At 39.3% G+C, this 26611-nt stretch overlaps 2 protein-coding genes across 20 annotated transcripts in view; one reads left to right on the top strand and one right to left on the bottom strand.

Moving 5' to 3' along the window:
- The first annotated feature begins 11558 nt into the window (after nucleotides 1-11558).
- Nucleotides 11559-19134, top strand: FAM217A (family with sequence similarity 217 member A). 5 transcript variants are annotated; one of them, XM_079777315.1, is made up of 7 exons: nucleotides 11559-12480; nucleotides 12863-12950; nucleotides 14516-14600; nucleotides 14751-14764; nucleotides 15385-15459; nucleotides 15552-15619; nucleotides 17535-19134. In XM_079777315.1, the coding sequence occupies exons 1-7, from the start codon at nucleotides 12380-12382 to the stop codon at nucleotides 18751-18753; spliced, it is 1650 nt and encodes a 549-aa protein (XP_079633441.1). In that variant the 5' UTR covers nucleotides 11559-12379; the 3' UTR covers nucleotides 18754-19134. The 5 variants fall into 5 exon arrangements, with proteins under 5 accessions (XP_079633441.1, XP_079633438.1, XP_079633437.1 ...); XM_079777312.1 differs by lacking the exon at nucleotides 14751-14764 and having other exon boundaries at nucleotides 11559-11928; XM_079777313.1 differs by lacking the exon at nucleotides 14751-14764 and having other exon boundaries at nucleotides 12443-12480.
- Nucleotides 19135-21831: 2697 nt separating this feature from the next.
- PRP4K (pre-mRNA processing factor kinase PRP4K) overlaps nucleotides 21832-26611 on the bottom strand; it is a 57342-nt gene continuing 52562 nt past the window's right edge. For 2 of the 15 annotated variants that reach the window (XM_079776397.1, XM_079776398.1), the window contains exon 15: nucleotides 21832-26491. In XM_079776397.1, the coding sequence (XP_079632523.1) occupies nucleotides 26288-26491 (204 nt within the window). In that variant the 3' untranslated portion in view covers nucleotides 21832-26287. The remainder of the gene's footprint in view (nucleotides 26492-26611) is intronic. The other 13 variants (XR_013813754.1, XR_013813756.1, XR_013813758.1 and 10 more) reach the window with 13 other exon arrangements.

The raw sequence follows: 26611 nt of genomic DNA, 5'->3' as shown, positions 1-26611 counted from the left end.
AATGACCCACTGAGTTACAGAGAAGAACAAACAGAGAATTTAAAGAGTGAAGCCCCTGGCAGTTGTCCTTTCTCCAAGCTTTTCTCCATCTCCAAGAAGGTACCCCGGAGTCTGTGTTCTCATCTCTGACTGCTTAGCATTCTGAGAGTCACAATGGCCCAGACCCTAGCCTGGAACTCTGAGTGCTCATCCTGCATCTTCAAACCAGAGGAAATCAGCCTGTCAAAAATACCTTGACAAGTCTTACAGGGATTTTAGATAGAAAGTCCTGTTTCTGTCTGGATATGGACCGTATCTGAGGGAAACAGAGTGCTTTCCTCAAAGGAAGAGGAAAACGGGTCTGTACACATCCAGTATTCTTTTCCCACCTGGCGCTTAGTAGAGGTCGTGCACCCTGTGTGCACATAATTAAGGCTCCACCACCCTGAGGGGAGTGGCTACATCGGCACAATTCTCTGAGGAAAGAGCTTCATCTTCCAAAACCGAGGAAATGTCCAGATTAACACAGGTAAACTGCCAACTGCTTCTTATTCTCTTAACCAAATTAACACCAAGGAGACAGAGTAAACAAACCAAAATGCTCAATTCTTTCTTTACTGGTAGAAGCCATTCTTCATTGTGAACCAAAAACAGAGGACAGTAGAAATAGTAAATCTTGAATCATCACACTTGATAGCAGCCCCAAGCAATAGCATGGCTACCAAGAACTCCTGGATTTGGGGCAAAAACACAAAGAGTAAGGTTTACTATAGCTACCCCTTACTCTCAGCACACTTCATCAACTGAGACAGGTTCACCATAATTGCTCTACTCTGGGAACTGGCTGGGTAATGACACTGCAGAATGGTAAGAAGCAGGGAAAGCCGTGGAGCCAGGCAGGCTAGGACAAAAGCTGGTAATGTCCGGCTTTTCACCAAACTGAAAAACCTTTGATCAAGACTGTGAAAACATTATAATTATATCCTGTCATTAGTGTCCAGAGCAGGAGATATACAATTTCACTTCTTTTATTGTTTTGTTTTGTCTTTGTTTGTGTGTGGGTTTTTTTGTTATTCTTACCTGAGGATATATATTTTTAAATATATTTTTATTGGTTTCACGTCTCAATGCTCTTTTCTCTTTCCTTCTAGTTGTAGAACTTCCACTCAACCAGCTTTCCCGTGGTTCTGGGTGATAGACATTTTGTCTTTTAGTTGTAGTTTTGAAATTGTCGTGCGAGGCAGCAGTTTAGGTGTTTACCTATGCCGCCATCTTGGTTTCTCCCTCTATTTTTATTGATTTCAGAGAGGAAGGGGGAGAGAGAGAGAGAGAGAAAGAGAGAGAGAGAGAGAGAGAGAGAGAGAGAGAGAGAAACATCAATGATGAAAGAGAATCATTGACCAGCTGCCTCCTGCACACCCCACACTGGCGATTGAGCCTGCAACCTGGGCATATGCCCTCACCAGGAATCAAACCGTGACCTCCTGATTCATAGGTCTATGCTCAACCACTGAGACATGCTGGCTGGGCCCTGAGGGGTTTTTTTTCCATTGGTTTTTAGAGAGAATATAAGTGAGTGAGGAGAGAGAGAGAGAGATAAACTATTTGAGGGAGAAACATTTATTGGTTGCCTCCCACACATGCCCTGACTGGGGCCAGGGAACGAACTTGCAACCCAGGTACATGCCCTTGACTGGAAATCATACCCACCACCCTTCGGTGCGTGGGTTAATTCTCTATCCACTAAGTAACACTGGCCAGGGCCAATTTCACTCCTCAATTTTCAACTTGCAAACTTAAAAAGTAAAACTTTAAAAAATGAAAGATATACGTTAAATACAAATACATTGAAAATATGTTACAGAACTAACCAGAATTACTTGAATATAATATGATCCTCATAATTTCATGGGTGTTTTTGGAAAGAGAATGAAATTGGTGTAGGTCAAGGTGTCTGAATATTTTGATAGCCACAGGCTTCTTTCTTCCAAGCAAATTGATTCTTACTGTAAATCCTCATTTACATAAATAGCAAAGAATAAACCATGTTTTAAGCCATCCAACGGGCTAAAGATGTGATCTGTTAAAATTGATTCTTTATACCCCATGGAAATTGATCCACGTATTCTTAATCATTGCTCTAAATAGTAATCAATTGGATGTTTCTAGGTATCTAAAGTGTATTGGCCTTGGCAGAATTTCAGACGTAGGCCACAATGATTATATTTTATTTTTAAATTAACTATCTTATGGATAAATGTTTTTTTGCAATGGGTTAGAATTCTTCAAGAAATCCATCTTACTCGTGTTCTCTAATAATGGTGTGGTGAAAAGAACACTGAATCAGGATGGGAGTTAACAGTCAAGAATGGAGCCTGGTGCTAAGCCAGCGTTGCTCAGTGGTTAAGCATTGACCTATGAACCAGGAGGTCACAGTTTAATTCCTGGTCAGGGTACATGCCGGGGCTGCAGGCTCTATCCCCAGTTGGGGGCGTGCAGGAGGTAGCTGATCAATGATTCTCTCTCATCCTTGATGTTTCTATCTCTTTCTCTCTCTCTCTCTCTCTCTCTCTCTCTCTCTCTCTCTCTCTCTCTCTCTCTCTCTCTTCCCCTGTGAAATCAATAAAATAAGAATAAATAAAAATTTTAAAAAGACTGGATCCTGGAAATTCCCTGCTGCTGACTAGCTGTGTGATCTTGATCACAGCCAACCAGGTCCCTGGTACTAACGCTCTTTGATTAGAAAAATAATCCTCCTAAGCTAGCCTCCTTGTCTTATTATGACGTGAGTTGCTATAAAGGGGCAGTAGCACCTCTCAGCATAGCAGCTGCAGGCTCTGGGTTGTTTTTCTAGTTAGGCTGATGTATTATTTTTAGGTAAATAGCAATTCCTTTTTTGTTTGTTTGTTCTTGTTCCCAAGAGGGCTGTTGTGTCCCCCAAACACCCTCCGATCCCCCTCTGCCATGGTGGATGTGACAAGGTCAGCTGGCTTCCAGAAGGCAAAGTATTCAGTAATGTTCAAAGAGAAAAGATCATCTCCAAGCTTCTTAAAGAAAGTGTCCTAAAGAGAGTGTTCCGTTCAAAGCAAATGAGGTGGGAGGGTCCCGACCACCAGAAAGAGGAGCCAAGCTCCAGCTTTCCTGGCACCAGAAAGTAAGTTCTGATCCTAAAATTTAAATCAAAATTCAAAGTAAATTTGACACAAGGCTAAGAAAACCAGTTACAGAATATATGCATCTGAAGGACAGAAAGACTTTTAAAACAATTCAAGCTGTAGAAATCAAGTCTTGCAGAAAAATTTAAATAAAGTGGAAATATGGATGAAAATTTATTCAAAAGTACTAACTGAAACATATGCAGATGTAGAATTTACTGATGTATGTGTTTTTCTTACTTTTGGAAATATATTCATATGTATCACTATCACATTCATTCTAGGAGTAAATTTATTTTTTTAATTAATTAATTTTTTAAAAAATTTAATAAATCTTTATTGTTCAGATTATTACAATTGTTTCTCCTCCCCCCCCCCCATATTTCCCCTCAACCCACTTCCCACCCCCTCTCTGCCCTTACCTTCCCCCCACTGTCCTCATCCATAGGTGTATGATTTTTGTCCAGTCTCTTCCCATCCCCCCCATACAGACACCCCTTCCCCCCTGAGAATTATCAATCCACTCCCATTCTATGCTCCTGATTCTGTTATGTTCATCAGTTTATTCTGTTCCTCAGATTTTTAATTCACTTGACTGTTAGATTCACTTGTTGATAGATATGTATTTGTTGTTCATAATTTTTATCTTTACTTTTTTCTTCTTTTTCCTCTTTTTAAAGAATACCTTTCAGCATTTCATATAATACTGGTTTGGTGTTGATGAGCTCCTTTAGCTTTTTCTTATCTGTGAAGCTCTTTATCTGCCCTTCAGTTCTGAATGATAATTTTGCTGGGTAGAGTAGTCTTGGTTGTAGGTTCTTGCTATTCATCACTTTGAATATTTCTTGCCACTCTCGTCTGGCCTGCATAGTTTCTGTTGAGGAATCAGCTGACAGTCGTATGGGTGTTCCCTTGTAGGTAATTAACTGTTTTTCTCTTGCTGCTTTTAATATTCTCTCTTTGTCTTTTGCTCTTGGCATTTTAATTATGATGTGTCTTCGTGTGGTCCTCTTTGGATTCCTCTTGTTTGGGGTTCTCTGCGCTTTCTGGACTTGTAAGTCTATTTCTTTCACAAGGTGGGGAAAGTTTTCTGTCATTATTTCTTCAAATAGGTTTTCAGTATCTTGCTCTCTCTCTTCTTCTGGCACCCCCATAATCGGATGTTGGTACGCTTGAAGTTGTCCCAGAGGCTCCTTACATTATCTTCATATTTTTGGATTCTTTTTTCTTTTTGCTTTTCTGGTTGGGTGTTTTTTGTTTCTTTGTTTTTCAAATCTTTGACTTGATTCTTGCGTTCCTCTAGTCTGCTGTTGGGTCTCTGTATAATATTTTTTATTTCAGTCAGTGTATGTTTAATTTCTAGTTGGTCCTTTTCCATATCCTCAAGGGTCTCATTAAATTTATCGGCCTTTTCCAGGAAATTCTTGAAAAACCTTATAACCATGGTTTTGAACTCTATGTCCAGTCGTTTGTTCTTCTCCATTTCTTTCGTTTGTGATCTGTTTCATTGTCTCCTCATTTTCGCTGCTTCCCTGAGTTGGTAGGGTAGCTTTGTGTACTAGGTGTCCTATTGGTTCAATGGGTCAGCCTCCCAGTTACCTGAGGTGGACACTCTTGGTGCACCCCTTTGTGGACTGTGTGTACAGCCTTGTTGTAGTTAAGTCTTGATTGTTGTTGGTGTCACTGGGAGGAATTGACCTCCAGGCCAATTGGCTGTGAGGACCCACTGTGTCTATAATGAAGAATTGCTGTGCTGGAGACATGTTTACGGGGCAGGACTTGTTCCAGTAGGGCTTTGGTGCTCACTGAGTCTGCCTCTTGAATGTATCACTTATGAGAGTGGTTGAAATCTGGTGTCGTCTCACACTGACCACTAGATACACTAGTTTCTGGATCTCCAATGGGGTGCAGGTCAGCTACTGTCTGAGGCCACCCAGCAGGAGCTACAACAAGAACTACAGTTTTCTCCTCTTTGCTTAGGCTTTGGCGGTTTTGGAGCAGTCTGACTGGAGCTGCAGTTTATTTGGTTAAGCTGCCACAGAACAGGCCATTTATATGCAAAAGCTGCTGTGTGGAGCCTGGGCGGGTTTGTAGAATGTGCGGGGTGGGGTCTCAGGGAGGGGCGGGGTCTCAGGGCGTCACTAGGCTAGGGCGTGGCAAACGGCGATGGCTGCCGTCAGCCGTCTCTGCCTTTCCACGTTTCCAAGTCCCTGCATCCAGTGCAGTAAACAATGAATGCTGGGCGCACCTCTGCAAAAAAGTCACTCTCACTTTCCGACATGATGGTCGAGAGTCCAGCTTCTCCCCGTAGGCGTCTAGGTCCCCCACGTGTCTTCAGAAACTGGATTTCAGAGTGATCGGGAGCTTGTCTCCCTTCGGGTTGAAAAAAAGCTGCGCGCCCAGTCGCCCGCCACCAGCCCGATTCGTGTGCCTCCGTACCTCAGCTTTTCAGCATTTGTGCTCCCTTCTCTTTCCTTCTTAGTTGTAAAACTTCCATTCAGCCAGCTTTCCCGTGGTTCTGGGTGGTAGACGTTTTGTCTTTTACTTGTAGTTTTGAAATTGTTGTGCGAGGCAGCAGTTTAGTTGTTTACCTTTGCCACCATCTTGGTTCCTCCCGGAGTAAATGCATTTTAAACAAGATTTCTCATATTTTTGCAATAGAATGGTGACCTATCAAATAAAGAAACAAAGTATTGAAGGTTAATTTTTCAAACAAAAACACAACTTTTAACAAAATCTTTTCAATTATGCTTCTTAAAAAGGAATTATAATTATAAAAGTTATACAAGTAAGTTAGGGTAGTGAAGGTAAATACTCATAGAAATGGAATTCTAAATCAGGGAAAAATATAATTGTCTATGACTGAATTTCAAAGCAGAAAAGGGAATAAAAAAAACAAGTTAGCTAAATCAGCCACTAAATACAAACTGCTCATAATTGAATTGAAATGTTCCCACTCACTTAGCATCTACTTGAGAACAATAATGCATATTATTAATTGGAAAATATTGTCCTGACTTTCTGAAAATCTATAATAATCTATAATAATAAAAGCATAATATGCTAATTAGACCAGATGTCCGTCCTTTTGTCCTTCTGGACAAAGCCAGGGCTGCGAGGAAAACCTGGGTGCCTGCCGGTGGCCAGGGGGAAGCCTGGGTCCTGGGTGCTAGAAGGAAGCCAGTGCTGGCAGCCGGGGGAAAGAAGGCCTACTTTTGCACCAATTTCATGCATTGGGCCTCTAGTATTTACATAATTACACTGAAGAAGATTCAACCCTATCTAATAAAAGAGTAATATGCAAATTGACCATCACTCCAACACACAAGATGGCCGCCCCCATGTGGTCAAAGATGGATGTCCCCATGTGGACACAAGATGGCCAACACAAGATGGCCAGCAGGGGAGGGCAGTTGTGAGGGACCAGGCCGGCAGAGGAGGGAAGTTGTGGACAATCAGGCCAGTAGAGGAGGGCAGTTAGGGGTGACCGGGCCAGCAGGGGAGGGCAGTTGGGGGTGACCAGGCCAGCAGGGGAGGGAAGTTGGGGGAGACCAGGCCTGCATGGGAGGGCAGTTGGGGGGGACCAGGCTGGCCGGGTAGGGCAGTTGGGGGTGACCAGGCCAGCAGGAGAGGGCAGTTAGGGGTGACCGGGCCAGCAGGGGAGGGCAGTTGAGGGTGACTAGGCCTGCAAGGGAGGACAGTTAGGGATGACCAGGTCCGCAGGGGAGGGCAGTTAGGGGCAATCGGGCCAGCAGGGGAGCAGTTAGGTGTCAATCAGGCTGGCAGGGGAATGGTTAGAGGGTGATCAGGATGGCAGGCAGAAGCGGTTGGGGAAATCAGGCAAGCAGGCAAGCAAGTGGTTGGGAGCCAGCAGTCCTGGATTGTGAGAGGGATGTCTGACTGCCCATTTAGGCCCAATCCCGGTGGCCCGATCCCACCGGGATTGGGCCTAAATGGGCAAACATCCCTGGAGGGGTCCCAGATTGGTGAGGGCACAGGCTGGGCTGAGAGACACCCCCCCCCCCATGCACAAATTTCATGCACCGGGTCTCTAGTTGTAATATATGACCAGCCATGACCTTGGCAATAATCTAGGGAAAAACAAAGGGAGGCAAATGCTTGGGCAATATAAAAACATGAGAGGTATGGAAAGAGGTAGACTGAAACAGAACCCTTTTTCCTCCAGAATAACTAGAAACTAAACAATGTTATTGCTGGCATTTATTTGCATAACCCTGGACTATGAAAAAAAAAAGTATATCAAAGTGCTTTCCAAAATAGCTATCTGGTGGTCAGTATGTCACCTTTGTCACAGTAGGAGAAATTGAGGTGGGCAGCAAGGCATGCTTACCTACTAAGTGATTGGCCCAAGGCTTTTCTTCTTTTCCACCAATTCAGACCACCTTCTTTGTAATTGACATAAGGGCTTGTTGAATGACAGGAGACAGAGAACATCAACCTTACCCTACTCCATTGGATTAGCTAAAGAGGTACTAGTTTCAGTGGAAGCCTGAGGCTACCACTAAAAACTGAATTCAGAGTGCCTTCTGATGGCCTAGAAAGAAGGTGTGTGCTTTTGGGCCAAGAATTGATGTTAAAGCTGGACCAGACCCCATACAGAAAATAGCCCACTTCTAATTAATCCCCCTGCTCTCAAGGCTGGACTTGAGCCAAACTAGACTCAAGAATTTGGAGAAGGCGTTGTTCTCTTAGTTGTTGCCCTTATATTTCACAATACCACATTTCTTTTTTTTTTTTTTTTAAGTATTTTATTGATTTTTTACAGAGAGGAAGGGAGAAGGATAGAGAGTTAGAAACATCAATCAGCTGCCTCCTGCACACCCTCCACAGGGGACGTGCCCGCAACCAAGGTACATGCCCTTGACCGGAATCGAACCTGGGACCCCTCAGTCCGCAGGCCGACACTCTATCCACTGAGCCAAACCAGTCAGGGCCCACATTTCACATTTAGTTCTTCTCTCTCTTAACCTTGTCTCCTCACCACTTAGAATGAGTATTCCCCTATAAATACTGTACAGGGACTATCCTGCCACTATCCTTTTAAACATGTAATGCTAAAAACTATCTGTTCAACAAGTGTGTGTGGGGGGAATGGTACATAATTTTGAGGCTGATGTCAAAGTGTTCAAAAGTTCTCCAGAGAAAGGAAGAGGAGGTAAGTGGAGATAACAGGAAAGGATGATGTTAGGGATATGGGAGAAAAAGAATCTTAGAGGATGTATTAATGACAAACTCAGAGGGACTTTAAGGGATCAAGAATCAGCTCAAGTTCTGAAACAAAAGAAAAAAGCAGAAGTAGAAACATGAAGCAAGAAAGATGGGAGATGTGTGAAATGCACGCATGCATACACACACACACATAAAATTCTTGTCTCCTATCCGGAGAAAAACAAAAATTCCCAACTAGATATATTTGTAAAAAGCATCAGCTGGAAATTCATGGACTCTAATATTTCGCCACTTCACTATTTTTCAAGTAACTGTAAGTAGGGAAAAGTTGCTTAACATTTTTTAGTCTCAGTTTAGTCATTTATAAAATAGGAATAACTAGTAGTATCGACTTCATTGTGTTGTTAAGAGTATTAAATTGGTTAATCTGTATAAAATGTTCAGCACTATGCCTGGCACATAGTAACCACATCATACACTCTAGCAAATGTTATTTTTGGAGTAAATTATTTCAAATATTTAATGAGTGCCTAGTATATGCCAGCACACTGCTAGCTAGAATAAGGCCAGGTCTTGCCTTCAAGGCATTGAAATGAGTGAGATATTGTAAATGTATACTGAGCGGCCAGATTATTATGACCACCCCATCAATACTTTGATGGGCCACCTTTTGCCTTCAATACTGCGGCGATTCTTCTTGGCATTGACTCCATGAGATGTTGAAAGGTGATGTGAGGAATCTGACACCATGCCTGATGAATAACACTGTCCAGTTCTGTGGATTTGATGGTTGTGGAACCAGCTGCCTGATGGCTCTTTTAACTTCTTCCCACAAATGCTCAATTGGATTGAGATCTGGTGATTGTGGGGGCCACCTAAACAAGGTAAATCTCCCTCATGTTCTTGAAACCACTCCTGCACAATACGAGCACCGTGGCATGGCCCATTGTCTTGTTGGAAGAAGCCATCTTCATTGGGATACACCATCAACATGATAGGATGAACTTGATCAGCAATGATACTTAGGTATGTTGTGCTATTCAGACGTTGTTCCACAAGAATTAAAGGGCCCAAATCATGCCAGGAAAACATGCCCCAAACCATAACACTGCCCCCACCAGCTTGAAGGGTTGTACTCATGCATGTGGGGTGCATGCTTTCATGCTGTTTCCGTGAAATTCTCACTCTGCCATCTGCATGATGCAACTGGAAACGTGATTCATCGGACCACATGACTTTTTTCCAATGCTAGACTGTCCAATCCTTGTGTTCCTGTGCGAATTGGAGACGTTTTATCTTGGTACCTGCAGACAGCAAAGGTGTTCGAACAGGCCTTCAGCTTCCAAATCCCATACGATGCAGTGTACGGCTAATTTGCCTACAAATGTCAGGTGGTCATAATAATCTGGCCACTCAGTGTATAATTATAATGTAACAGTAAGGAGTTGTAAACAAATCATTATAATATAACCCAAAATAGGGTTCTTGGAAGAGGTAGCAATTTATTCTTCCCGAGGTATCAGCGAAGATGATTTGTGAGCTAGAGCTACATAAACAGGACTTAAGCAGATAAAAGGAGGGAGGATGTAAAAAAGAGGAGCAATTATAGAAAAAGTAAGCATAGTGTATGTCCTGGGGGAGTGTTTAGAAAAACTGCAAAATGTGTAATGTGTTCTTCTTTTTTTTTTTTTTCATTGACTTGGGAGAGAGAGGGAAACACTTATTTATGCATTCATTGGTTGCTTCTTGTATGTGCCCTAACATGGGATCAAACCTGCAACCTTGGGGTATGGTGACACTGAGCTACCCAGCCAGGGCCTGTCTAATGTGTTTGACACATTGTAGGCACTGAAAAGGTGATGAGCAGATGCTTAAAGCCTGGCTACATAATTTGGACTTTACCTTAGGCATTAGGAGGGCATTTGTTTTAGATCAGTGGTATAGACAACAGTCTGGTAGGAGCACGCTTAGGAGGGAGATATCCAAAGAGGCGTAGGCTAATCTTACAATTATTCTTCTATATTTAATTTGCTGCTACTGGATGCCCAGCACAATTTTAAGTGATGGGATTTCAGCAATGAACTAGACAGGAAAGGCCCCTGCCCTCCTCTAGGGTTATAGTCTACTGAAAAGAGACAGATAAGTTATAAAGCAAATAAGACTAACAAGATCATGAGATGTACAGAGAAGAAATAAAAATGGCTTTATGAAATAGAGCAATATGGGTGGGAAGGACTTCTTTAAAAATGAAGTCAGGAAAGGCCTTTTTTTTTTTTAAGTTATTTTATTTATTTCTTGAAATAAAAAAAGGAAAGGCCTTTCTCAGAGGAACATGGAAATGCAGAGGGAGGACACCTCTGGGAGGGGGTGGGGATGGGGACCCAAGATCTGAGAAACCCCTGTGCATTTTCCTTGGAAGACACTCAAAGGAGCATGGGATCCCTTCCCCCTAAATGTTAAACCAGTGCCATCAGATGCTTAATAAAACATTCTGGGGGCTGAATCTAGAGCTGGATGTTCAACCCAACAGAATGCAATAGTATCCATCAGCAAAGCAAAAAATTCTTCAAATGCCAATACTTTAGGACATCTACATTTGACAAACATTTTTAGTATTTAGTTACAAGTACAAATATATGGCAGTCACAAATGCGTATTCACTTATATATTAGTATTTATTTACATAATATATGTACTAGTATATATAATGATATACCCATATTCTATATGTGTATATATACATGTATTTTTTCCTCTCCTCCCCCTACTCCATGAACTTATTTCAGGGAACTAAACTAAGAGATATGAACTTGAAGGGCAAAATTGGCCTTACACAATCTAAATGTATTAAAGGGAAAAAAAATCAACTTTTGTTCTTTCTGTTGTGATAGCAATGACTTAGCTGGAACTGACCAGAGGTGGGCAGGCCTGCTTTGGGCAGGAATACTTCCTTCTTCTTCTGTTGGTATTTATGGTTCTACATATTATAAGCAAAGTGGAACTTTACATACATCTGCCCGTGTTCTCAGATTAGCCTTGTCTAGCTTAGCCCAGGGCAGAACCCCTGGCTTCCTGTGAACGAGAGGGGGTGGAGGCTGGAGACTGAAGGCGGGCGGGATGGGGGGTCAGGGCAGGAAGCCAGGGCTCCCTTGCGGGGGAGGGGGGCGGCGGGGGGGGGCACTGAGGCCGTGACCCCGCCCGTCGGAGCCCCTGGCGGCCACCTGCCCACGATGGCCCCGGGGTCCAGGACGCCCCGAGGAGGCCCCGGGGCAGCGTCGCCGGGTGACCCCGGGAGGCTCGGGCCTGGGCGGCGCCGCCAGCCCCGTGACCAGGGATACCCGGGGCGCGGTGGAACGCGGGCCGTCGTGGGCGCCCACGCTCGACGGTAGTTGCGGGGCGACCGGGCGGGGCGAGGGGGAGCCCGCGGAGCCGCAGCCCCCGCCGGCCGCCCGCTGCCCGCCCTGTCCTCCCGCTGCAGGAAGGCCGAGCCGGAGGAGGCGCCCGCCCAGCCGTTCGCCGCGCGCGCGGAGGCGCCGGGGCCGCGAGGAGGCAGCGCGTTGGGAGACGCCGCCGCGGACGACGCGCGGGCCCGCGACGGGGCGGGGTAAGAGCGGCCGCGCCGCCCGCCGCCCCGGGAGGGCGCTCCCGGGCTGTGCACCCACCGGCACTTCTCCAGACCCCGCCTCCCGCTCCCGACCCCCAGGCTCCTTCCCGGCTCCCAGGCACCAGGGCCGCCGACTCCGGGCCCCTCCGCCAGGCGGGGCCTTCGCCCGGTCCGGTGCCCTCACGGGGCGCACACCTTGGGGTCCGCTCCCCCCGCCGCCCGCCGCCCGGGCAGCGTCCTCCCTCCTCCTCCACCCCAGGACCTGGCACAGAGCAGGTGGCTCCACACCCCCGACCCAAACCTTCCTGAACTGTTTTCCATTTCTTCAGGACACACCTTCCCCTCTAGGAGACAATAAAACGGAAACGATTAGCAAATAGACTGGCTACTGCAGTGGCTTTCCTTCCAGTTCTCTCACACTCCCCTCGGAACCGGAGTGGGCTTCGGACCCATGCTCGTTTGGTGTGGAAACAGTGTTTGGTCCCGTGGGCCTTTCAGTGCCTCTGAAACATGCCGGTTTGTGAGGCTGATTCTGTTTCACCTGGAGCACCTGTGGGTGATGAATAGCAGACTTCCCCGCCCTGCTTTTTAAGTTCCAGATAATTCACCAACTTGTTTTTTGTGATTTGTATTTTATTTATCTATCTGATAATACCTCCTTTGTCATCCCAGACCTTAATTTCCTACTCTTCTGTTAGATCTCCCAGTTTGCTTTTGTCTATACACCTCCCCTCTGCCCCCGCCCTTTTTTGGTCTGGCTTGTCCCTTGTTTCCGGTTGATTTTATTTGTTACCCCACCCTACCCTCATAGCCCCGTTCTTCTGCTTTCTAAATATTTTCTTACTCTCCTTTAGATGGGAAGGCAAAGTGCATGCTTTCTTTAAATCAGTATTGTACCTTACCCATAAATGTGCCTGTTCCACAACCTGTGTAGGATTTTAAGGACACAGAGGAGCAAAATGGGGAGAAGAAATGGTGAGAACTATGGCACCAGCCTGCGTGTGTCGAACATCTCTCATGAGGTACGGCAGATGCTACTGACCGGAGCGTTCGGGCAGCAGCTCCCGTGGTTCAGACCTAACCCCATGCACTTGCTGCTGAGGTCCCTTGCTGCTGTCTCTTGGAGACCAGTTTGTCCTGTGCTTTTTCCCTCTTGGCACATTTGGAATATCAAATGGAAAATTTTTATGTCTTTTAACAAAGAAAAAGTTAACCAGCTTCTCTCCACATCGTGAGACATTTCTAATTACAATCGGATTGTTTTATTTTCTCACACATATTTTGTGAAAAATATTAGTAAAGCAGGTGGAATATAAAAAAGAATAACCAATTCACAACCTGTAAGGAGTTTGCAACATCGTTGGCTTCACATGTGGGTGAGGGCCTTCTTTCCAATTGACAAACTTGGTTATATTAATTTTTTTGTATGATCTCAACAGCACAGTTCATCAGCTTCCCTTTACTATGTTAATTTAAGAATACTTCTCTCCCTTGTTATTCTATACATTAGTATACCAGGGTCACACACATAGCTGAGAGAAGCTTGAGCATCTGTTGGGGACATTTTAAAAATACAAATAACTGGGCCATATCCTCATCCTACTAAATTAGAATTAATAGTATTTTTTCAACTATTATTTTTTAAAAGCTCCCTAAGTAATTCTCACATAGAGATGAGACTTATTTCAGAAAACATAGAATAATTTACTAATTTTATTTTTCACACACCATTAAACAAATATCATCTACAGCCTAGCTCCCAAGATTCAGCTCTCCTTCCTATCAGGAAATGATCCTTGTGGATCAGTTAAATCCTCAGATGGTATTTAAGCTTAATTCTCCCAGTTCCTCCTTAGTGTGGGGATGACACCTAATACTACCTAACATCTTACTTGTATATTGCTTAGTTTAATTTACAAATGATTTCCTCATTTGAGATAGAAAAAATACTGAGTTCATTTCTAAAAAAAAAATTACTTGAAAAAATAAACTAATCACCTCTTCCAGGATAAATTATTACAATCCTCTCCTATACATCCCACATTTTCCCCCATAGCACTCAGCACAATGTCTGGAACATAAATACTCAGTTGACATTTGTACATTTTCTTATTCATTTTTTGGCTTTGAGTATTTCCTCAGTGTTTTCAACTCCTGAAGCCCAGAATGAGTAGTGGGCTGGTCAGTGTTGAGTATAATGTGAGGATTAGAGAATTTTCTTTGATTTATAGGCTTTCAGATACAGAAACTGGTGAATTTGACACAATGAAGTAGACATTTTTTTATATTTTTAAACTCAATTTTGAAAACCTGTGTGCCATTATTTTTAGTAAAATGAGAGTGAAACCCTAAGTTATTGTAAAAGTCTTTCAATTTCCCAACTAATAAGTGTTACCAAGCTGATAACTTGATAAGAGAACATTGCACACGCCTCCAATATGCTGGTGGTACCCTTATAGGTGGCAGAGGGGTCATGAAGCTTTGTGCCCTATGTCACACTCTACCCAAAGGACATGTCAAATGATGTACTTGAGCTTTTTAAAATTTTCTTAACATTAAGTTTATCCTAAAACAAATATTGTTGTAGAATTTATCTCACTGGAATTTGGATTCAGAAGTACCTGTTCCTGAGAATAAAAACCTCCCACCTGGAAGGGATAGTGCAGCAGGTGGTAAGAAATCCTAGATGTCTATATACTTATATTTATAAATATATGAAAATGTATTCATATGAATAACCACTCATATAAAGGGGGTTTGTTTTTAGTACAACCAATCTTATGTAACTATTAATTGTTATTTTTTTATACACATTCTTTCAGGCAAAATTAACAAGGTAAGGATAAATGTTTGGCTTTAAATAATTCACAAAACATTATTTTACAATTAAATGTTGTATTCTTTAAAAACTTCTTTACTCAAAGTTAAACTTTATATTTCATGTCTGTAGAATTTTTTAATCAATTCAAAGATGTTTTTTATGGCTACAAATTGGTCATTAAATTAATATCTTGTTTTTTCAATATACAATACTATATATGGAAATTAACTTTATAGTGACTATAGTGTTTTCTAGTCATTGCCAAAGGTAATGGTCTCAGCCCTTAAAATATCTTAAAGCAGTTGAAATGGTTAATATTTTGTTTTGAAGCAGTGAGAAAATTAATTTCATTTGCCTTTTTTTGATCAAAACATAAAACATTTAACTGTTAGTAAAATACTGATAACCTTAAAAGTATTCAAACCTCATTAGTTAACACTGTTTAGTTGGTATTTATAAGATTATAGTAATTCCTGTGAAGACAGTAAAAAATGATATCTGTATGTCTTCAAAGGAATATATATTACTATATATTTCTTTATTGGAACTATATATCCCTTAGTTACAACAACTATCAGTCTTAGAAGAAGAGTAGGGACAAAGATAGTGTTTAAAAGTCTTCTGCTGCTTTATAGAACCATTTGGAAATTCCAGTAGAGCAACTGATGCTAGAACTTAATTTGTCAGAGCATGCTCACAAAAGAACACAGGTGGGATTTTATTCATCATACTCCTTTCCTAAAGTATTATTTTTTTTAAATGCATGTTACTAAAATGTTGCCCATGGCTTTTCTGTTATCAGAATAATAAACAAGGGATATTTCAGTTATGGAGTTATCCTCTTAAAGAAGGAAATACCATGGAAAACAGGTAAGAGGATATTTTTTATAAATCCCTAAATTAGTGAAATAAATTTAAATATACATGAGTTAACTATTTATCTGAAATACAAGGACAAAAAACTACCGGAAGAAAATGTATAACAGTACCTACATATGGGATTGTTGTGAGGATTAAATGAGTTGACATATACAAGAAATTAACAGAAGAGCGAACAGTGGAGTGCAGGCTAGGATCACAGACATGAGATCCTACCACCCGAGTTTAAATCCAAGCTCCACTAGATGTGTGACCTTAGCCGCCTCACCTCAGTTTCCTTACCCATAAAAGGTAGAACATAAAAATGCCTATTTCATGGGGTTATTGTGAGGACTAAACAGAATAATGTGTTTGATAGGCATTTGCTGTTAATACTGCAAAGGCCTAATAATATTAGAGTTGGAAATGTGTTATCAATGAAATATTTCATTATGGAGATTTTTTTTCTCTTCAATATACCATCAACAAGTAAAGAGAATAAAAGTAATGGTAACTTTCATTCAGTGTTAAACATTTTTGCAAAATACGTTCATATAATCATTTTGTTAGATCACCTCCAAGGGAGGCATTCTCATTTCCATTATGCTCAGTGTTGGCAAAGGGGTTCAAACCTAGGTCTTCTGTCCCTAGATTCCATGCTCTTTTTATTACACTACAGGAATCTGTCTATTATCAATTGCAGATTTAAAATAATCTTTCTGTGGTTTTTCAAAGGCAAGTCGGGGGGTGGGGAACATCCAGTCCGAGGGCCATTCATATAAGGCCCATGAAATCATTTGGTCTGGCCCTGCCAAGGTATTAGGGGTGAGTTAAATGTTTAACCAAATATAGCAGGCTAATTTTTAAGTTGATAATTTTGTATTGTCCACTAATTATGTTATAAATATCCAAATGACCCTTGGCAAAAATGGTTCCCCACCCCTGAAAATGAATAAATTACCATTTTCTGTAGAAATGAAAATATTTTTCACAATCTTTCAAGATTACTTTGCGGTGTTTACTATAAACTGGCTTTAAAAGAAGCAAGAATTAATGAAACTATATTCAGGGTGTCCCCCCAAAAATGTATACACACAATGTCTATAGATCCTATTACATTTTGAAAATGAAATATATTTTAATAAACACTGCCTTTATAATTATTCAGTGTATATACATTTTTTGGAACACCCTGTACATATGTCAATTAATTGATCAAATCTTTCAATGTCAGTATTTCTAGTAAGCTTTAACAAAAACTAACTACAAACTAAACTCAGTATTTTATGGCCTGGCTTTTTTGCAGTTTTCAATTTAACATAATACCCAGAAGTATTTACTCCTAAAGCAAAAGACCACCATCAGATGAAAATTACTATGGACTATATCTGGGGTAATTTTTGTTTGATAGACATTGTTTTGCTTTCTTTTTTTGTTAGAATAATTTTTTAAAACCATAATGGCTAAAGTAGAATCCTTTATTAAGTAACCTAACTAATTTCTTTAACAGTCTCCTTTATCTAATTCTGGGTCTATAAACATTTCACTATAATTTCAGTTTGAGTTATATAGCCTCCTTTTCAGACAGCATAATTGCATATACAATATAGTCATAGGCAAACAGATATAATTAGCCACTTTTAGCCTATGGCAATTCATAGCCACAGTTAACCATTTGTAATCGTTATAATGATCTCATAACCTGTGTATGCACAAGGGGATGCCCAATTAATATTTTAATTCTTTTAAAATGTATACAGTATATAATTAAAGCATATTTGAAAATTAGCATATTTCTGTTAAGATAGATACGCACATGCCATTGGGAACTAAACATTAACTAGTCTTTGATAAAGGTTACATATTATAATTTAATAGCATTTTAATTCTAGTCAACAAGCCATTCATTAATTAAATCATTTTTAAGGGATTTCAAAAAACCTTCAATGGAAATTGGCTTTAATACAACCAACAATCCCATAAGGCTCTTCACTCTGAACCACTCACTAACAAGTGCTCCAGCTGATAAGCAAGTTGGTTCTTACTCTGAACTGCCGACGCCATTAGGTCTCTGCTGGCCCTATGCTGATGGAGACTTTCTTAAGGACAGAAATGACTCTCTTAATAATTTATGTTCAACTGTAGAAAACAACAGTGGTGAAACTTTATCTGCTCCAACTTGGAATTTGAAATATAGAAACAGCAGTGTAGAAGAAAATTTAACAGATGAAAGTGATTTATCAGAAAATGAGAAAGCAAATGATACTTTACTCAGCTATTTTAAAAAGATGGACCTGAACTTAAAGCCAGAAACAATAGAAAATGTTCAAGAATCTTTCACAGAAGAACCAAATGAAGTATTTCCATATCCTGATTTTCTCCCTCCTCCTTTTAATACTCTGGACTTGCACAAATTAGCCCTCTCAAAATCTGATAATTGGAAAGCAACAGTGGAATCTCCAGAAAGCTGTATTGAACCTTTGATAACTCGTTTATTAGAACTGGAACGATTACAACATACTACTATTCAAAAAGAGAGGCCAAGATTACAAACTACCTTTTGTACTCCAGCTGTTACCGAACGACCCTTTTCCTCTAAAACTATACCCAAAATGAAACAGCCAAAACTTTCCGACTCTGTAAGTCTTCAGACAACTTGTGTAGATAAAACTAGAGAAAAAAGGAAAAAGAATTCTGCTTTTTGCAAGCTTGAACAAAATGCTTCACAATGTAATTGGAACAGTGCTGGCAAATATAAATGGAATTCTAGACCACCATCGCTGAGAAGTTCATCCACAACAAAACAATTGATAGCAACTTATGATGACTTTAAAAATCCCCAAACCTCCACTTTAAACCCATGCCAAGAACTCTCAACCAGTCCTGCTACTGTCCAGTCAACTCAGTCACTGGTTAAAGTGGTCTCAACAAGAACTTGTCTGCCACCAAGGTCTCTAATACCAGTTTCACCTATACCTCTGTCTTTTTCTGAAAATCAGAGGGAAGAAATGAAGGCACCAAGGACCAAAAAGAAACTTTACCGAAAACATATAGCATTGAACAGGCCATTCTATATTCAGAATCTAAACTGTCTATCACCTTCATTTAGAGCTAAGGGTAAGTGCTCACCCATTGAGCAAAAATAACATTTCCCCCCATACATCTCAATATGAGCAAATCTCTTTCAAGAAGCCCAGCTAAAATATGGTTCATCATTTCGAGATGCAGGTATTAAACACACACACACTACTTGATGTGATATGGAGCAGAACCTGTGGAAATCACTGCTGGGATCGGTGACGTATCAACCGAAGGTGACGTATTGGACAATCTTTTGCATGTTGTTTCAAAATGTTTGACAATCTTTTGCATGTTGCTTCAAAATGTTTCACTTAGTAAACTATTCTACTCAAAAGATTCTTTTGTTGTGATTGTTTCCCTGTATAATTCCATCAATAAATTGTATAATTGATTTATTGTTGCTATAATTATTGTGTTCTATTATACACACATAATAGTTACCTCTATCAGTGATTTTTAAAAACAATTCCCACTTGGTTATCTTTTTTCTTTCCCGTCCCATCTCCACAATCTCTTTTGTCTATTATTTTGACCTATCCTTTGGGTACTTAGCCATTAAATGCTAAGGATTTCATGCTGTTTTGTTAATATACAAGATCCTCATGGTTCTGCAATGAATTCTTAGAAACTTTCCATTTCCCAGGCCCTTTTTATTTGAAAATAAGATTCTTTTTGGGGCCTAACTGTAGGTTTAGGCATGAAACAACCCTCTTCCACTTAAATCTAAGTTTTTAAATGTCCAAGGAAAAATGGGAAAAAGTCACTGTCCACAGAGAAGCCAGAATCTTCATGTAATGAAATCCCGCCCCCCCACCCCGCACCCACCAAGGCTCTTGGTTGCTGGAAATCTTAAGCCTGGTTAGTTGAAATTCAAACTAAGCTAAAGCTTAACTCATTAACTGGTGAAAATGGAAACTATGGATTGACACTTACTGTACCTAAGAATCAGGAACACAAAAAAGTAGAGTTCAATTGCAGGCTTATAGAAACAGAATCTTTGGGAGCGGGGCCTGGGACCTACAAAATAATCAAACATCCCAGATCATTTTAATGCAGGTGGTCCTCAGATCACACTCTGAAGGAAAAACTTGATGTAACATGTTTAGCTCAGAGTTTGAATATTTGGGGCGGCAGGGTGGGGGGTGGGGGGGTTGCTTTGGTTTTAGTGGTTAGTTGAATTTAGTTTTTCTTAAACATTAAAATAAAGCCACCTGATTATAACTCTGAACATTAACCCCCAAAGGTAAAAATGAAAAGTAAAAGTCCTCTCCCCATCCCCAAACCCCCACACAAAGGAAGTCAGGGATTATCATCCCCTCCCACAAGATGGAGTATTTGTGGTAAAGATGAGATGAATTAAAGGGTAATTCAAATAAATGTTAAGGAGAGCAACTATAGTTTAAAATCCACTCTCTATAGGAGAGTAGGGAGGAGCATTTTAGAGGTAGTGGTAATCAGGGAACAGTCTGTCAGGAGTTACATGAAGTTGATCATACACTAAAGGACTGCTTCGATTCTTTGGAGTGCATGAGCGTTTGCGTGTTCACGTGCATGCTGGGGCTGGGGAGGGAGGGAGGTGTACAGGAAATGGCAAATTTCTCTTTGGAAGCAACCAGACTACTTTATCTAGGATGTCATTAGTCCTAAACAAAAATGATCTGCAATACCTTCCAGATCATTAAAATATATTAGCAGCATTGCTGATTTCAATTATGAAGCAGAGACAAATAATTTTAATATCATGATCACTTAGTAAAAATATAGTCGCTAGGAATCCTTTTTCTGTTTAAACTGAGCCCTAAAAGGAGGCTAAGTTGTGTGTAGGGAAGTGCATGTAGCCACCTCAAGTCCATTTTGTAGGATGATGGGGGAAACAACTTGGTTCAAATAGGCAACACATATGACTTTGATAAACTCACCTTGGGTGATGGGATGGGGGAGGGGGGGATGTAGTTATAAACAAATTCAAATATTTGTCTATCAGATCTGTTGAGATAAACTTTCACCATTATTTTTGAATAAACATTTGGAAAACTTTGTAACAGAGACATATAATAAATAAAAATAAAGTAATTCTCTTCAGGATATTTTAAACTTGGCTTGCTCATAAATTCTCACATTTAGATCTCCAGATCTAAACTTAACTCTTTGGATCTTAACAGAGAAATTCTTTTTCAATGAGAGAAAGCACATGTAAAAAATGGCTTTTCTCTTCAAGTTCTGCAGCAATGTCCTCCCCAGCCCAATACTCTTGAGAATTACTTTCCCTAATAAAAACAGGATCTCATGGCCTTTGTCAACCACTTTAGATAATTATATAATTCTTAATCTTCTGCCAGCCCAAGTAGAAAACTACATTCGGGGCCTTTACAAGGCTATCCAGAGCCACTGCCATTCAGCCCATGTTTTTAAAAAAATCAAGGCTCAACCAAACTAGTCTACTGGCCTCTCGGTGGCGGGTAGCTCCAGGTGTCCAAGCATACTCTATGAAGCCAGACACTGGCCCTCCAACTTCCAATCCTGCTTTGCATGTGTTAAAGAAGCACAGGACCTCATAAATATTTTATTCACTGTTTTAAAACACGGATGACATTTTCTTAAGAGAAGAAAATGAAGTGATTAGACTGAGGATAAGCGTCAGGCCTCCCCATCTGCAATTAAGTAATTTATTTAAATAATTACAGAAAGGGAGTTATCACATTGCTTACTATGTTTCTATTACTAAGAAAGCCAAATTAAAAATACATGTAAAAGAAAATATGAACATAATACCCTGTGGTGTATGTTCTGTATTTAGTTGCTTAGAAAATGTTTTGATGTCTGAAAGGATGATCATACTAAATTGGCTGATTCCAAGCTGTAGGTGTGAAAGGGCAGATTCTGCAAAGTAGTTTGGTAAGATTCTCTCCCACACCTTTCCTCATCACTGAGATTTACATGGCACATCAGATGTCTTCTGAGAACTTTTAAAGTAAATATTTAATTTAACCTGGCAGTTCCCAATCATATTTTAGCACAGAATAATTTTCGAACCACATCTGTGACCAGCAGTAAAACAGAACTTAAGAAACATCAGGTAAGAAATGGTGTCTTTAATTTAAAACCTAACATAACCAAGCAAAGAAAAAAATCAGGAGACAATATAGTAACAAGTGGCATATTTTATTATATTTTCCCCAATATGTTGATTGGGAACATTGCTGCTAAAATGCAAGTTACAATTCAAATGATACCACAAACAATTAGAATGCATATTGAGTATTTTCAGATTTCAGCTTCCATATCTTGATCACTAAATGGAAAGATTCTTCAGAAGAACAGTCCCTTACCCTACATATAGAAGGAAAAGAACAATTAAAGATGCCATGATGATATCTATCAAAATAACTGGAAAACATTTTAAAACTCAATTTAGTGTACATTATTGACATGTGAAAAACACAGATGAATGTGTATTGAACATTTCTATAAGGAGGGCCTTCCAAGAGAATGATAAAATTCATGTTGAATATCTGATTGAACTAGGATACTATGAAGAAACATTTTATGAAACCCAATTTTAATAATGTCATTATAACTAAGGGAAGGAAGTTACACATTTGAATAACTTGCTTCTTTCTTATTTCCAACATTTAAAAGGGCATTCCGTAACTACTTGGCATAACTTTTCAGGTATGTGATTCCTTTGTTTCATTTCAGAGATTTTATTTCTACCTAGTCAGCTAGAGTTCTGCTACAAAATGATGATAGATTAAGTACAAGTAAAATATAGTATTTGTTCTCAGTCATGGAACAAATCTGAGAACATTATATTTCACTGCCTCTACCACATACCATAAAACATACATTTCCGTATTATAAAAATGTCCTGAGTATTTGTTTTAGTTAGGGGAAAAAGTGGCGATTATAATGGTAAAAGGTAAAAATTCTTTTGAAACATAAAATTATTTTTGAGAAAAAGTAGAGTGGAATAAGATAGGCATTGGGGAATGAAGGAACAGGATGCTAGCAATCAAGATTTAAGGGTGAATAAAAGTAATGGATGATTTTAAGATTTACAACAAGATGCTTCATCCTTTCAAAGCCTCAAAATTCCAACCTACTTTCTGATAACCTTCAAGAATAAGGTCCACCAAGACCTTATTTAGAACTGTGTCCAAAATGTATATGCTTCCTTAAAATCTCAACTATTCCCCCAACTGCAGAAAGAACTATGACATCTTTGGAGTTCTGTCCCAAGACATATGAGCCTTGAAGTCTGACAATCACTTGATATACTTGATATCATTTTTGCCATAAAGCGTGTAATAAAGCAAAACCTTCATGAGATAATTATATTTGAAAACTATATAGCTACTCTGAAACATGAATGCAGGTTTTTAAAGGATTATTCACTAAATACCTCAATCCAACAAAGGTCTTACAGAGTTCCAAATTTCTGCCTCAGCAAATGTTACAAATTCTAATAATGTCATTTATATAGACTGTTTATAGGGTTCCTGTCAAATAGATTAATCTAGGAATACTTAACTTGGGAATATAAAAGATCAAAATTATATCACCTCTCAGTTCCCCTAAGAGGAAAAACTGACAATGGCTCTAAATATTTTGCCCGCTTTAAGACCATGACTGGAGCACTTGTTAAAAATAAAATTACTAAAGGGCAAGTTGGAGAATAGGTTATTAAAGGAGTTGAATAGTGTTCTTAAAATTCCAGTTTCTATTCTTTTGCATTTGCCAAGGAGATAAGATACCCAAAGCTAAAGACTATGTTTTGATGTAAGCTATTTTGATGTTTGCTGTTTTCCTAATAATCCTTAGGAACCAAATTTAAAAACCATGTATTATATAAGGAATCTCACCATTCAAGAGTCTTATATATCACTAAATTTGACCACTATTTTTTTATTTTAGGAAAGGGAAGATGGGGGGAAGGCAGAGCATGATAAAACAAGCACTTTACAAATGAGCACAATAGCACTACTAATCTAGGTACCAAACATTAATGAAACCCAAATCATAACGCTGAAAACTAAAAAATTAGACAAAAATTAAATGGAGGATTTTTTTAAATCTTTTATAGAACAGAAACCTTAGCTCATGTCTTCTGGTTGTCATCATCTTCCACTGAGCTGCACCTAAAACACAAAGAACAAGTAACAAGCAACTTTGTTTTTTAAGTAATATGTAACAGTTTCGAAGGCATAAGATGAACTGTTTCTAGTAGAAGTTAACTTAAATAAATATATAAAATGAAGCCATGAAAATCACCAGAAGCATCAAAATGTTAACTATTTTGAATGAAAATAACTACAAAAGACTTGAATATGCAGCATATTATCACCAAAATAAAGTAAATAATGGTGGGAAATCTCTACCCATTCCATTAGGTAGAAAGCTGCACCTGTGATGCCTCATTTACAAGGCTCACTCTACCTGAAGATGAGCACTACCTTGTATTTAGTTTAGTTAGTCTAAACCGTGAAGAGATGGGGTGTAGATTCAAAGTTGGCTTATTATATCATCTATCGCTTTCCTGGCTGTAGTTCATGTCTTTAAGTGAAGCAAAACCCACCAGAAGAATGCTGCTATTCTGATTTTCCATTCTTGAATGCACCAAAATGTGCATGCTTGTTGTAATTAGTGCCTGGGTGAATAAAAAAATCCCATTTACAATTTTAAAATATTATTTAAGCCCATAAAATCTGATTACTTTCCATATTCCTCAGGGAGACAAGAATTAATCTTACCACCCAAAGGAAAAAGATTACACAAATTTCTGAAAATTCTCTTCTACCATGCTAAAAATATAAATTCCTTTGTGTTGCAAAACCAAGCTCATTTACATGATTTTTGTTTTAAACTGTTGCTAAATGTTTATCTACACATGCTGTCAGAAATAACCTTGTTAAGAAGGTGAAGCTGGTGTCTCAGCAAATCAGACCCCTTGGAGAAGGCGTTGAATGGCCTGTGCCCCGTTTTCCTTTTTTCTCTTTCCGCACCATCAAAAGGAAAAGTGAGAAAATAGCAGAAACATTAGTTAAATCCTGATTTTATACCCCCTAACCTACAGGAATTATCTCACTACACTGAAAGCTGACAATATTTGTAGAACTTTTTGATGAGATAATTAGGATCCTAATTAGTAATAAAATAATAAACTTTGGCTAGGCTTACATCTTTAGCAAATAATTCTATTAAAGACTTGAAGAAACAAAAGGTTGCTTTTAACTATTTATGGTTTACCTGACTTACCAGCACTGAAGACAAAAATTTTTAAAAATGGCTACAAATGCCTTGTTCACAAAAGACTTTATTATCTAGTGATGCATACTGAGAACATACAGAAATCTGCATGGCCACTTCACATGCAGTAGAACAATCTTCACTTTACAATAAGTGAGTGTCAACTGTTTTATGCAATAGACAACACTTTAAAGTCACATTCTTAAAGAAAAGCTTCATTTACAAAAGAAATAAAAGGTAAAGAAGCAATTACCGCTTTTAAAAAGCAGCTGCTTTGTTCAAGAGTGGAAGGTTTATGCCTGTATTGAAAGACAACATGATCACAAATAATGAAAACAATGAACAAAAGAAAAGCACTTTTACCATAAAGCAGTACACTTTCAAAATGACATACAAATAGTTAAAAATTTCATTATGTTGTCTATGTAGCTTTTAAATATGAGGACTTTCAGAATTATGCCTCAACATTTGTAATTTAGTAAATGAAAACTACGCATTTTTTTCTATCTCACTAGGAACTGCATTTAACAAAATGTATATAAAGTCTATAGCAAGTTGATTTTTAAAAATTAAAGTTAATAAGAAACAGTACACTGAAGGCGCTCTATCCATCAAGCGCATACTCTTCCAATTTTAAATGTGATGAACAGAACAGAAATTGTAACTATGCCACAGTTGCAATGCCAAAAAATAAAACAAGATCAGGTATCACACATGCAGGGAATTCTGCCACAAAGCTAATATCCCTCTCATTTGTCAATTGTTCCAATAAAATAACATCTTAAAACACCAGTGATGTTGATGGTTTAGCTTACCTTCAGTGTACTGAATGTTGTACACAACCTGCTTTAAAAGAGGAGACCATCCCTGCAGGCAGGCTCAAGAAGGAACAGACCCCTTTCGGCAATGACTACACCAAGGGCATGCTGCTGTGGCCTGCACACACACACCTAGGAAAATGTGAATATAAACAGCATTTATGCTGGCCATTTTACCTGAAGACCAAAATGAAGCCAAGTCTGCTAAAAATAAATCAACCACCCAGCATCACTACTTATTTTATAACAAGATGCTTTTGTCTTTTATGTGAACTGCAACCATATACATTAGCACTATAATTTTGTGCAGTCTTGGCAGTTAAAACAGTTCTACAGTGAAATTTCACATAAGACACAAAACAGATTAACTAACATTTCTAAAAGAAACATCACCCTTGGTGTTAATTCAAATATAATCATGCTTCCTCAAATTTGATGGAGAAATATTTATAAGTTTATATACATTAATAAACTGCTGTGAAATTTCTTCAGTCTTTGTATTTAATTACTCAAACCATTGGAGCTTCTTCATCGTTTAAATTTTTTCCTGGATAAAGGCATGCTGTAGGGCCTGGTTGATGCTAATCCGTTTAGCTGGGTCCAACATTAGGATCTGGTCCAATAAGTCCTTTAGCTGGTGTACTTTTTTACGTTGGTCTTCAGGAAGTCGCTGGCACCCAATCAAGTCAGCCAACAGGTCCTTAGTTGGATTAATGGTGCTCATGACAGTAACTTTCTCCTAAAAATAATTTTTAAAATGCGTATCTCTAAATAAAGTTACTAAAAACATATAATACATCAGACTTTTGTCTACCAAAAATATTAATTTATAAGAATAACCATCTACTAATTTAGAACT

Source organism: Cnephaeus nilssonii (genome assembly GCF_951640355.1).
Source record: "Cnephaeus nilssonii genome assembly, chromosome: 7".
Lineage (NCBI taxonomy): Eukaryota > Metazoa > Chordata > Mammalia > Chiroptera > Vespertilionidae > Cnephaeus > Cnephaeus nilssonii.
Note: the sequence above shows the minus strand (reverse complement) of the source record. Positions and strands in the feature narration are given on the sequence as shown.

Bases quoted from the DNA above. Each gene is read 5' to 3' on its own strand.
- FAM217A (XM_079777315.1), top strand. From the start codon at position 12,380: ATGCTCGTTTGGTGTGGAAACAGTGTTTGGTCCCGTGGGCCTTTCAGT. The intron at 12,481-12,862 runs GTGGGTGATGAA...CAACCTGTGTAG, and splicing joins CTGTTTCACCTGGAGCACCT to GATTTTAAGGACACAGAGGA. The intron at 15,620-17,534 runs GTAAGAGGATAT...ATCATTTTTAAG, and splicing joins GGAAATACCATGGAAAACAG to GGATTTCAAAAAACCTTCAA.